Source organism: Neltuma alba, unplaced genomic scaffold (assembly GCF_004799145.2).
Source record: "Neltuma alba isolate B1F8T4 unplaced genomic scaffold, ASM479914v2 tig00011276_pilon, whole genome shotgun sequence".
NCBI lineage: Eukaryota > Viridiplantae > Streptophyta > Magnoliopsida > Fabales > Fabaceae > Neltuma > Neltuma alba.
The window spans coordinates 252,274-266,434 of NW_021635986.1; the positions used below are offsets into that span (position 1 = coordinate 252,274).

Genomic DNA, 14,161 nt, shown 5'->3' on the forward strand with positions numbered 1-14,161 from the left:
GATCAATAGGTAATTCAAACACACATAATTAATAAAGATATTTTAAAAAAGATAATATTTAATTACTACAAATATCTAACTCAACTAACATCATTAGTTTTTCTAAATTAGTCAATTAGGTTTTATATTAAGAACTAGAGGTAGTACTTTAGACAAAATGTTATATATATATATAAACTAATTCTGATGATATTTCCCCTTTAAACATAAAATTCCATAATAGATTTAAAAACCTTACAACATGTGTTAGTGTAATCAATTAAAAAAAATCATAAATTTAAAATTGGAAACAGTACTCTTTGCTGACCCGTGGGTTCCCAGAAGTCAAGGTGAATATTTTGACCACATGTTGATATTCATTAAAATTAGAGCCCAATTTTTATACATTTTATCCCATATTAATTCAAGATTTAAATGGTAATTTTGAGTTTAAATGGATTTTTATGCATTATTGAATTAATTGGTTGATTTTTGGATTTTTCATAAAAATTAAGATTTTGGATTATAAATATAAATATTTTGTGATTTCCTATTTTTGACTTGGAATTAATTTTTCCTATTTCTTTAGAAACAAGTTTCATATTTTTAGAAAGATTATTTTTAGAAAGTTTTGCAATTTCTTGCCTAATTTTTATACATATCTGATATTTAATTTTTGATTATATTTGGATATAATCTACATTAATGGATACACTTAAATTCTTGTAGGTCAAGAAAGAGCATATAGGAAATCCAATGATGCAAAGATTGTTTCTTGGAATTTAAGCCCAATCCAATAGCTAATATCAAGTGAGTCAATTAATTACTAATGGATTGAGCTTTGGATCCACAAAAAATTTCCTTTTCTCTCATTAAAATATTTTCCTTATTTGAGAGCAAGGACTCACCCCTAGCATCACTTTTCCTTCTCCATTCACAACCACGGGCATCATCCACGGTCAATCACTTCCTTCATACCCAATTCACCCTTCGGTCAAGAGAATTATTCACTTCTCCATTCCTGCAGTGCCCATCTACTCCCTCATTCACGTCACGCAACCCATCACCAATTGAATAACCATCTTCCTCTCACATTCATCTATTTCCTTGACGCGATCCAGTTCCCATCTCCACATCATCATCACCTTTCATCAATTCATGGCCGTAGCATTTAACAATTTTGGAGGAGAAGGCAATTTGATGGAAGCTTGAGCTTGCTAGGGAGACAACGTGGAAAGAGCGTGGAAAAAGCTTGAGCTTTGGGCTAGCACTTAAAGATCACAAGGGAGTGATATTCCATTTATCTTTTTAATTCAAGGACTTAAGATTATTTAGTTTTAAATAATTTTGAGTTATATTTTTGTGAGACAATTTAGTTTTAGATTGTCATCTTTATGCTTGGATTGAATTGATATTTGGATTTTATTTGTGTTGAGACACTTGCTGGAATTTTATGTTTATGAACCTTTACATTATTAATTTAATTTATAATTGAGTTTTCATTATGGATTTAATTATCAATGTGGTTTGAATTGCAAAATTTAGGTTCTTTTAGTTTACCTCTTAATTGTTTAATTAAGTTGGTTGATTGTCTAATTAGATAATATCAAACATAATTTTCAGAATTAATTTGAGTTATCTTCATTGGTTTTAATAAGCTTAATTAACTAACTTTATACTGTTATGAGTTCTCTAATAGTTTAGGGGTTTTTTGAAATTGAGGGTTTCCTTTGTTTCAAGTAGGTAATTAAATTTATTAATTCCACTCTTATCACTTCCCTTTGGTCTAATTAACTGATTAAGGTTATGAAGGTTAAATCCTTGCAAATCCTAAGTTGTCCCCTCTACCTTACCGAAGAGAAACTTCTCAATTTTTACTTGTTAATTTTCTTTGCTTTCTAGTCAATTTCTTTATTATCATTTAATTTTTTTTCCTAAAAAAAACCCTCCAAAATTGCATTGCATTCATTTAGTTTAATTTAATTTTCATATAGATTTTAGGACATTTGCATCTTGCATTTAGAATTAGAATTTTGCATTTTAGTTTAAGTCCAATTTATTGCATTTTTTTTGTCACCTAAATTTTTATCCAAAGAAACCCATGACTTGCTTCTTAGAAGTAATGACCTAGGTTGATCCTAAACTACAAGTTAATTAAGACCTAGTTTGATTGAGTGCTTTAACGACAAAGGCATTATAAGAATTCATTGGAATAAGAACATATTCTTCATTGTTCTTAAGGAAAGCATATTTCGTCTGTATTTTTCTTCACTATCCTTAAGCAAAGCATATTTCTATTCTCAATGTTTCTTTAGGCACTGTTGGGGACTTTTTTTTTTTTCTTTTAAATTTTCAAGAATGGAATGAAATGAAATGAAAAAGCCAAGAATAATCACTAGCGGCTATTTATTTTAAAAAAAATTTTTGGGCGCCTCAAATTGGTGAGGGGAGGATGGAATGAATGTTTTCTTAAGGGTTGGCATCATTTCATTTGAGTCCATACATTTGAATTCCCAACAATAACAACAACAACAAAACCTTAATATAAAAGCTACAACAACTCTATTGAATTTTATCCAAGACCAAATCTTTGAATATATTGTTTATTGAAAGATTTCGCTTAATAACTTTATGAAGTATTCTCTTTGGCCTCAGCTCTTTGTAGAGGACTTCACGCTGTTTGATCAACCTTTCTCACTGTCGCATCTAAAGACCTTTTTTGCACATAACCAAACAATCTCAAATGGTTTTCTACTATTTTCTCATCGATAGCAGCCACTCTAACTTTTTTACGGATATGTTCATTACAAATCCTATTTTTTCTTGTATGACCGTACATCCATCTTAGTATTATCATCTCAACTACCTCCACTTTATGTTTATGTTATCCTTTTAAAACCCAACATTTACTACCACATACCATTACTGGTCTTACAGCAGTGCGTTAGTTGATCAGGAATTCAGAATCTTGCGCTAGCAAAGTAAAATCCTTTTCTGCATTTGATTGCTTCTCTTGTTACCGAAAAAGAATAGTCTTCCATGCAGATCTATCCTGACAAGAATCCAAAACTGGAGATTGCATTCTCAAAGGCTTGCATCCTTTCTCCGCGAGCAAAAACCATTGCGACCGTAGGACGATATTTCATTTATGTTGAGTTCAACGCAGGCTTTGACAAGTTCCTCCCCAACACGTTGAGGAGCTTCAATATTGGAACAAGGGGGATCTTGTCGGATAGATTCTGCAATGTACTTCCATAGAACAGACACTTTTTGTTTTGGTCATCAACCAGCATTGCATACAACTGCTTCTCTGAGCAAAATGCGGAAAGCCTTGGTCTTCTAGGTGTTCCATCAAACTTCTTCTGCATCCTTCTGTTCCGGATTTTGGCACTTTCTTTTCTAGCATTTGCCCTAGCTTCGACAACCAGTCGATTCTTGATCAAAGCTGCACACCAAAACAAAAAAACTCTTCAGAATAACAATTATCCGAAGGCGGGACGCAACTCTTTTTTAACTTTCTCTCCCTACTTTTTAAAAGCCAAAAGCCATAATTTATACAAAAGTTAAATTGCCAAATCATGAATCCAAACATCACATTTTATCCACACAGCACGTTTAGTCATTCAACCACATGATGGAGGCATGTAAACGCTTTGACAAACAGAGCCTTCACCAATCAAGCGCGACGACGACAACTCCAAATTAACAATTGAAGTTTCATGGAAACAACGAACACAATAATTAAATGGCACAGTCACTTTGAAAAAAAATCATTATACATACATATTCCTCTATCCTAAATATAACACTCTTATATATACTGGTATAAAGGTCTTATACTCTTCCGGTTCTTAATATATGACCCAATTTTGAGTTGGTTTTAGTCCTAAATATAAGACCTATTTTTTATATTTATCAATTTTCTCTAAATTACCCTTATAGATACTCTCTCAACCATAATCAAGTAGAAGAGAGAGAGAGGGTATTAAGAAAGATGATTATGGTGTTTTAAGAAAAATGTGTCACTTTTCTTATAATTAACTAACTTACCTAACTTTCTTAATCTAATCAAATTAGTTAAATGGATCTTATATTAAGGATCGCAGGAGTATTTAGGACGGGAAGAGTATATAAATATCCAAGCCAAGTTTCACTAATCCTGTGTTTCTATACTACCGCGAAAGCTTAATTAGCTTCTCAAAAATGAACTCTAATCATTCTCCTTTCGAATCACTTCAACAATACCTGGTCGAAGAAGACGATCCTTCCTCCTCCATGACTCTCATGAATGGCTTCTTCACTGGCAGCAACCGTACTTCGAATCTGGACTGTGACATGGCTTTGCCGGAGCAGGGAGTTAGCAGCTCCACTGGCACGGTGTTTTCCGGCGAGAATGACAACGCTATGAAACCAGTTGATGATGACAGAGTGAACGGTAGTGACGCGGGATCTGTGTGAAGGGAACGCGCCACCAAGATGGAGGAATTACCGAGGTGTGAGGCGGCGGCCTTGGGGGAAGTTCGCTGCTGAGATCCGGCACCCGAATGGAAACGGTGCAAGGACGTGGCTGGGAACTTATGAGAAGGAAGAGGATGCAGCTCTGGCTTATGATAGAGCCGCTTTCAAGATGCATGGTAGAAAAGCCAAGCTCAATTTTCCTCACCTCATTGCGCCGCAGCCACCGCCGGAGCCGGCGGCAAGAGTGGTGGCTGGACAGAAACGGCACAGCTCGCCGGAACCTTCGTCGCCGTCAAACAAGACATCTGAGGATGATGGATCTCAAGGGTCAAGCAAGAAGAAGAGCCTGACTGAACTATTGAACAAGTTAGCAGCAAATAGAAGCCATGTCAGATTGGGTTGATATGATTCATTTAAAGGAACGCTATCCTGCTCTGTCCTTGCTCTTTCATCATGTAGTTCTGAAGAAAACTTCAAAAGATGAATTCATTTATAATTTATATTATTCTTTTTTTAACTTATTTATATGGTCCTTCTATGGTATTACTTATAAGGTAGAAAAAGGACGTTATTAAATTTTTCATATGATTTTATTTTTATAATGGAAATTCTCTTAAAAAGATATGGGTAAAATAAAAAATCATTAAAATTGGATTATATAAATTTGATATTTTTGTTGAAGTAAATTGAGCCACATGAGTATCATTGCCATAAACTCTAACATTATTATGTCTAATCGAGAATGCTTCTGTCAATGTGATTGATCCAACGTGGATATTGCAAGGCCAAGAAAACAGAAATGATCCTACACATCCACGTGTTGCTATACAAAAAGACTTCAATTATTCAATATAGCTCTTCAACAAAATAAAACAGACAACTGTACAACGCTGGAATGCAGGACATCGTTCTGTCTCGATTTTCAAATAAAAGCATCTTAATTTTTTTTCTCCAACAAATAAAAACATTTTAATCATGCTCCTTAATTTTTTTTGTTAGCTCTTGTGCTATATTATACTACTTCCAATTCTACTTATAAGACCTCGTTTATAGACTATAAACGGGATCTTATAATTAGGACTCTATAAATGAGGTCTTATAATTAGGGCTGGAGGTAATATTATCCATCATCCGAATTTAAATTGAATTTATTTCAAATGAAAAAATATTGACAAAATTTAAATTCAAAACCTTTATTTAATTTAACGATTATTAAATCTATTAATGTATGTCCGTTATGCTTGTTAATTTATTTACATATGTGATCACGAAGGCCCAAAAAAAAAGAGAGAGCATGAAAAAAGAAAGGAGAAAGGCCCAATGATTCCTCCTAGACTGTACTAGATAGGAATGAAAATGGGCTAGGTTAAGCTAGACTTTAGCTAAATAAGCCTGGGCTTACAATAAATATCTAGAACTCAAGTCTGAGCCTGAACCTACATATAGGCTTTTTTTAGGCTTAGGAGGTGTTTGGATGAAATCAAATCATGGTTTGGAAAATAGTTTTTGGAGAATAGATTCTGGAAAAAATAGATTTTGTGAAAAAGTGATTCTGAGAAGTGAGAGTGTTTGGATAGTTGTTATCAGAAACACTTTTTATATGTACAAATTATTAAAAAAATATAAGTTAATATGATAATTACATAAAACATAGATTGTATGATATATTTTAATTTGAAGGAATAAAATTGGGGGAAATCACAAATAAAGACCCTTGAATTAGCAAAATCACTCTATGGTCACCTGAATATGCTAAATTACTATGAGGGACCTGGTCTCAAATTGTAATTATGAAATCATGGTCAAATTACCAAAATACCCCTCTTTAAATTTTTTTTTTTTAAAAAAGAAAGCCACTCCTCACCGGAATCCGGCCACCGGCGCCGGAGCTCCGGCGGCCGCTTCCGGCCACTGTCGGCGGCCGGACGCTGGGGTCCGGCCGCCGGAGCTCCGGCGCCGGCGCCGCTTCCGGCGGTCTTCCTTTGTTTTTTTTTTGAAACTGTTTTTTTTTTAAATTGGGGGGAAGTGAGGTTGGGGGGATTTGATCCCCCAACCTAATGCTTCCCAAAATAAGGAATGACCATTGAGCCAACAAATTTTTGTTAACATTATGATGCAAAAAAAAATATAAGTTAACTCATTTACTCTTGTTCCAGGTGATAACAACAATACATTTGGAAATAACAAGTTCTGATTGTAAAATAACACGTCTGGAATAAAAATTTAACAATATATTTTTTTTATAACAATAAATTTTGTTGCAGGCAATAACAACAATACATTTAAAAATAACAAGTTCTGATTATACAATAACAAGTTTGGGATTAAAATTTAATAACACGTTTTTTTTATAACAATACACTTTGTTTCAAGTGATAACAACAATACATTTGGAAATAACAAGTTCTGATTGTAAAATAACATGTCTGGAATAAAAATTTAACAATATGTTTTTTTATAACAATAAATTTTGTTGCAGGTAATAACAACAGTACATTTAAAAATAACAAGTTCTGATTATACAATAACAAGTTTGGGATTAAAATTTAATAACACGTTTTTTTTATAACAATACACTTTGTTTCAAGTGATAACAACAATACATTTAAAAATAACAAGTTCTGATTATAAGATAATAAGTCTAGGATTAAAATTTAACAACACGTTTTTTTATAACAATTAATTATTTTATACTTTTAAAAAATAAATTATTTATAACTTATAAAAAATATTTTTAATATATTTATTTCTCTAAAAAAATACTTTTTAATCTGTATATCTATACAACTCATTATAAATCAAACTACTTCTTATAAATTATAAAGTATTTATAATAAGGCATTTTTGATTTATTAATCATAGTATAAATTTTATATCATTTCATTCTTTAAATATTAAAAATAGTTTTTATATTTAAAGAATAAAATAGTATTTTTAATTATAAATTAGAGATAAATTTCATTTATAAATTTAAGCAGTCAAAAAGTATTTTTAATCCACAATAAATTGTACTATTTATAATTTATAAGAAGTAGTTTGATTTATAATAAGTTGTATAGATATATAGATTAAAAAAATTTTTTAAAAAATTAAAAAAGTGTGTTGCCATTTTCCCTAAATTTTATTTAAAAATTTGAACAATAAAAAAGTATTTTTAATCTATAAAAAATTATACGTCAAGTTCTGATTATAAATTGGAGATAAAAATTATTTTTTTAGCAAATTAAATAGATTGCAAGTACTTTTTATAAGTTATAAATAATTTATTTTCCAAAAGTATAAAATAATTAATTGTTATAAAAAAAAGGTGCTGTTGAATTTTAATTCCAGACTTGTTATTTTATAATTAGAACTTGTTATTTCCAAATGTATTGTTGTTATCACTTGAAACAAAGTGTGTTGTTATAAAAAAACATGTTGTTAAATTTTAATCCCAAACTTATTATTTTATAATCAGAACTTGTTATTTTTAAATGTATTGTTGTTATCACTTGAAATAAAGTGTGTTGTTATAAAAAAAAACGTGTTGTTAAATTTTAATCCCAAACTTGTTATTTTATAATCAGAACTTGTTATTTTTAAATGTATTGTTGTTATTGCCTGCAACAAAATTTATTGTTATAAAAAAAACATATTGTTAAATTTTTATTCCAGACGTGTTATTTTACAATCAGAACTTGTTATTTCCAAATGTATTGTTGTTATCACCTGGAACAAGAGTAAATGAGTTAACTTATATTTTTTTTGCATCATAATGTTAACAAAAATTTGTTGGCTCAATGGTCATTCCTTATTTTGGGAAGCATTAGGTTGGGGGATCAAATCCCCCCAACCTCACTTCCCCCCAATTTAAAAAAAAAACAGTTTAAAAAAAAAAACAAAGGAAGACCGCCGGAAGCGGCCGCCGGCGCCGGAGCTCCGGCGGCCGGACTCCGGCGTCCTGCCGCCGACAGTGGCCGGAAGCGGCCGCCGGAGCTCCGGCGCCGGTGGCCGGATTCCGGTGAGGAGTGGCTTTCTTTTTTAAAAAAAAAATTTAAAGAGGGGTATTTTGGTAATTTGACCATGATTTCATAATTACAATTTGAGACCAGGTCCCTCATAGTAATTTAGCATATTCAGGTGACCATAGAGTGATTTTGCTAATTCAAGGGTCTTTATTTGTGATTTCCCCATAAAATTGTTAATAATATATTTTTTACCAACATAATTAATAATACATAAGATAATGTAATTAATAAATAATTAATATGTGTATATTTATTTATAAGATATAAGATTAAATATGTTTATAAAAAATTAATTAAGGAGTGTTAAAGTCATATTATTGTTAAAATTTACTCTAATAGACACAATTATACTCTTCAATTTGAGTCAAAAGTAGAATGGATTCACTTCTTTAGAAACCATGGTTTTGGGTTCCAAAACCATGGTTTTGACCCAAACCATGGTTTCAGATAAATTGTGCCTGTTTGGGTTGTTTTTTTCCCAAACCATGGTTTGGCTTGCTATCCAAGGGTGTGTTTGGATGAAACCAAACCGTGGTTTGGAAAAGTGATTCTGGAAAATAGATTTTGGGGTGAATAAATTCTGTGAAGAATGATTTTGTAAAAAAGTGATTCTGAAAAGTGAGAGTGTTTGGATAGTTGTTATCAGAAACACTTTTTATATATACAAATTCCTAAAAGAAAGACATAAGTTAATATGATAATTACAAAAAAAATAAATTTTATGATATATTTTAATTTGCAGGAATAAAATTGTTAATAATATATTTTTTACCAACATAATTAATAATACATAAGATAATATAATTAATAAATAATTAATATGTATATATATTTATAAAATATAAGATTACATATGTTTATAAAAAAATATGTTTATAAAAAAAATAACAAGATACATATCCTATAGGCTCTCACACTCTCTCTTTTTTCTCCAAAAGCAAAAAATTTTTGCTTTTTCCAAAACCATGGTTTTGGTTTTTGGGTGGGTGTTTGGGTGATTTATTCCCCAAACCATGGTTTGGAGTGTCACCCAAACACACCCCAAACGGGGCTTTAAGCTTGAGCCTTCAAAGGGCCTAACAAGACTTGAAGCATGTTTAAAGGCCTATTTAAAATGCCCCTTTAGATAGGCTTAAAAATATATGTTTCCAGATTCATATATAAGCCTTCAAATCTATTTAAAAACTTACACGTTATATCTTAAAAGTTCAGTGAAAAACACAGACCAAGGGAGAGGAAGTAAGCTATGAGCAACTGAAAAGACGAGAGGTAGAGGGGAATGACCGATAAATGAAGGGGGACTAATGATCTTACGTAGGAGTATTGTGATGTGAAACTCATGATCAAACTAGAGTTTATAATTTTATAAACAATTTATAAAATTAATTTATATTAAAAAAAACTAAATATGCCAAGCCTATTTGCCTAAATAAGCCTGTAAATAGATCTGAATATAAACTTAACCTATTTACTAAATAGACTAGGCTAAACTTTATATAGGCTAAACTATAGGTTCCTGATACTTTCATCCCATGGGTGGCCTATGTGAGGAATATTTTTGGAGGATCTCCAAAACTGCTCGCAGTTTTTTGTTTTTTTAACCTTTGTTAAGTTGGAAGCTAGGATTTTATCCTCGTTGTCTTTTTTTCAAGCTTCAATTTACCTATGTTAACTTTAAAAAAAAAGCTTTATAAGATCAAGAGATCAAAGCCCATTTAACTGCCTTTTTTTTTAATAGGAGGATACTTACATATTAAAAAAAAATTTCCTCCATAGTCTATACCATATCTTTTTTTTTGTTGTTATCGGAAAAAAAGTTTTTGGACAAATTTTTTTGCATAGAATTCTCAACTAGTTCTTATATAAAAAATTAGAAGTAGTAATTACGTTCACATTGGTCTACGTTCAAAGCACTGTTTCATATACTTTTTTTTTTAATAGTTGAGGTAATGTTTAACAAAACTTTGAAGGCACGCGATCACTTATCTTCGCCGATTTGGTTGGTGTAGTAACAAGAATAACACTGTAATAAATGAGGGAAACGTATAATATAAATAGATAAAGAATTAGCTAGTTGTATCCGCAACATATTATAATTTAAAATCTCAAGGCTTAATAATTTATAAGTTATTTCACATTTGTATATTTTATTATAAAACTCAGTTCTATTCGATGAGACTTTTTTAATTTTATTTAAATCTATCTTTAGACATTCTAACAAGAGCATGTCCACCCCAAATTATATTTAGTATTTACCCATTAAAAGCGACAACGGTCAAATCACAGCTAAAGTCAACAGAAACGTGATTTCAAGCTTGCTATTAATATTTCACGCCTTGTTTAATTTCTTGTTTTGAAGATAATTTTTTGTTTTTAAAAATAAAAAACTTATTTGATGGTTGATTATTTCAATTAAATGTTTTATAAAACAGAAACTAGATATCTGTTTTCAAAATTGAAAAAAACTCAACAACGTTTATATGTTTTTTATTGTTTTCGGTTTTGTTATTTTTCTTAATTTCTCTTCCTAGTCACAGCCACGCTCTCTTGCGCTTGCCTTTTGGGTTGTTTGTTTTTGTCGACGTTCTCTCTCACTCCTACAACTCTCCATCTGTGATTGCTGTACTCTCCACTCTATTTCTCAACTTCTCTCAACTCTCCAAGTCGATTTTAAAAACAACTGTATCATACAAATTTTATGTTTCTTTTTTTCCAAATGTAGTTTTTTCAGAACAATCATCCCAACAGATTTTTTTTCAATTCCAAAACTTGTTTTAAAAAAACAGTTTTATAAAATTGTTCTAAAAACAGAAAAAACAACCAAGCTAGGCTTTTTTTTCCTCTTTGCTATCTTATGTAAGTTCGTTGTTGAACATTCAACACAATACAAGCGCACCATATAATGTTTAGTAAAACAGTTTCCAAATCAATATACTCCTCTGGTCCTAAATATAGGACCCATTTTATAGTGTAAATCACTACAAAATAGGTCATATATTTAGAACCAGAGGAATAACATGAATGCCCATCATGAGCCATGGAAGGTGATCGATGCTTTATGTTTGGTCGAACATCTGAATAAAATCATGTGTTTTGCTTTTATACCAGTTTGACATGCTTATTATGTAACTTACCTCACATACCAATGAAGTATTAAATTGATATAATTTTTTAAATTTGTCCTCATTAATTTTTTATTCAAATTTATTAACCATTTTCACCTCTTTCTTCATTTTCTCTCTTCCCAACAAAAATTAAATAGGGGTAAAATTAAAAAATAAAGATTAATAACCCTACAAGTTAATTACTTATGAGTAGTATGTGTACTTGAAAATATGGTGAACATTGCATTAAAATATGATTGTTGTCAACAAAACGTAGATCAAAGACAAGGGGATGATATTGTATATAAGTTTTTTTTTTTTGGGCCAGAATATGTAAGTTGTTTAATAATTAGAAAATTATTTAGAAAAATGTTGCTAGGTGATTAATGATCCTAAAATATAAGGAATATTTAATGCCTAAATTTTGAGGACAATCCATTTTATTTTTATTTTTGGGGGTGGAATAAAATAGTTTTATCAATTTAAATTTCGAATTATGATTCGCTGCGTACGTTTGTGGGAAAATTTGATAATCCTTAATTTTTTCTAGTTTCCGTTTTTATGTTAAAGATTTAATTAATTTAAAACGTCTTCATTTTTAAATAATTCATATGTTATTTATTCATTATTAAAATAATCTCATCAGTGTTTCGCATAGAAAATGAAAAAAAAGTGACTAAAAATAAATGTTAAAAGTAATTTTGTATTTATATTTTAATGTTGCATGAGATTTTTTGATAGGCCGCATTATTTATAATTTTCTAGTAATTTAGTTTGTTATAAAACTTAAGATAATGAATATTGTAGAAAAAATTAAATAGCTTTCTTTTACACAGTATGTGAGAGCTTTAGCTAAGTTCACGTTGGTCTACAAAGTGAGGCTTTATTCAACTTTGAAGTCAAGGGATTCCTCCTCTTCACTGGTTTTGCATATCTTTACATGTATTTCTCTACACTGACTTGAAAATAAAATTTGTTGTTTTAAATTATATATCATAAGTTGATTTGGATTTTTCTATATATGCTTAACTCGCCCTGAGTGAATAGTGAAAAATATAAAATAATGAGTATCATTATATTGCATCATTCGTAAATCTTGAAACTACTATCTCTTGCCCTTAATATTAGAGCTGGTTTGACTTTCAATTTAGTTTAAATATAATATTCCAATCTATTTTGATTTATAAAGAGCAATATTTACCTTAGATTCATGATCAACTTTACTTAAATTAGTTAAAATTAATTAATACTTTCAAGACTTCGAAATTATTCTCCATAAAATTTATTATAATTAGAGGATGTTGTTTAATTGGTTGGAACCTGGAAGGTTGTTCAGTTGATTAAAAAAATACAAAAAAAGACATAAAAAACTAATACTACCTTTTGTTCTTAATATAAAAGCTAGTTTGACATTTAATTTGATCCTAAATATGATAACCTAATTTATTTTGTCCGTAATATTTATCTATTTTATCCCCAAGGAATCATTATAATAGTTGTATATATTGAAAAGTTACGATCAATAGGTAATTCAAACACATATAATTAATAAGGGTATTTTAAAAAAATAATATTTATTTATTATAAATAAACAACCCAACTAACATCCTTAGTCTTTCTAAATTAGTCAACTAGATCTTATATTAAAAACTAAAGGTAGTACTTTAGATAAAATGTTATATATATAAACTAATTCTGATGATATTTTCCCCTTAAACATAACGTTCTATAATAGATTTAAAAACCTTACAACATGTTTTAGTGTAATCAATTAAAAAAATCATAAACTTAAAATTAGAAACAGTACTTTTTGCTGACCCCTAGGTTCCCAGAAGTCAAGCTGAAGATTTTGACCACAATATTCATTAAAATTAGAGCGTCATCATCTATATTATTAATTCAGTATTGGAGGTCATATGCTCTTTTTGTCTCAGGCATGTTGTTATTAATATTTCTTATAAATACCCTATATTTTAAAGTTAATATGTTCATGTCTTTATCTTTTTTTTTTTGGCCCAACTTTATCTTGTTATGTTAGGGATTAAAATATAGTATATTCATTGTCAAAATATACTACTCCTCTGTTCTTAATGTAGAGTTAATTTGAGAGTTCATGTTGGTGTAAGACTTATTTCGTATATTTATTAATTTTTTTCAAAATAATCTTATTGATATTCTTTTAACAATAATCAAGTAAGAAAGGGAGAGAGAAGATTAAAAAAAGATGATTAGAGTATTTAAAAAAATCATATTAACTAATTTAATTAAGATCCTTAATCTACTTAAATTAGTTAATTATGTCTTATATTAATGACAAGAGGAATATATTTTAAAAAGTTGCGGCTTCATTGCTTTTAATTAGAGGGATATGCAAGCTTGAGGTTACATATGAGAGTCAATTCACAATTTGAGAGTGAATTCACAATTTGAGAGCTAATTCACAATTTCTTCGTCCTTATTGGAGAGTTCTTGTGCTACTTGGCTATAAAAACATTGTCAACACGTTACTTTATTCAAAACTCTTAAACGGACATTAAACAAATAATAACAAAACCTTATCCTGCGAGATAGGAATCACATGATATTATTAAGGTCTATCAACTACGAAATCTA

At 30.0% G+C, this 14,161-nt stretch overlaps 2 protein-coding genes across 2 annotated transcripts; one reads left to right on the forward strand and one right to left on the reverse strand.

Annotated features, from left to right (window-relative positions):
• Positions 1-3,125: 3,125 nt before the first annotated feature.
• LOC114711051 (50S ribosomal protein L18, chloroplastic-like) lies at positions 3,126-3,623 on the reverse strand. The gene is made up of 2 exons (XM_028895404.1): positions 3,608-3,623; positions 3,126-3,424 (listed from the first exon to the last, which is right to left on the reverse strand). The coding sequence occupies exons 1-2, from the start codon at positions 3,621-3,623 to the stop codon at positions 3,126-3,128; spliced, it is 315 nt and encodes a 104-aa protein (XP_028751237.1).
• Positions 3,624-4,182: 559 nt separating this feature from the next.
• Positions 4,183-4,840, forward strand: LOC114711052 (ethylene-responsive transcription factor 1-like). The gene is made up of 2 exons (XM_028895405.1): positions 4,183-4,351; positions 4,440-4,840. Exons 1-2 carry the CDS (start codon positions 4,183-4,185, stop codon positions 4,838-4,840), a joined length of 570 nt encoding a protein of 189 aa, XP_028751238.1.
• The last annotated feature ends 9,321 nt before the right edge of the window (positions 4,841-14,161 follow it).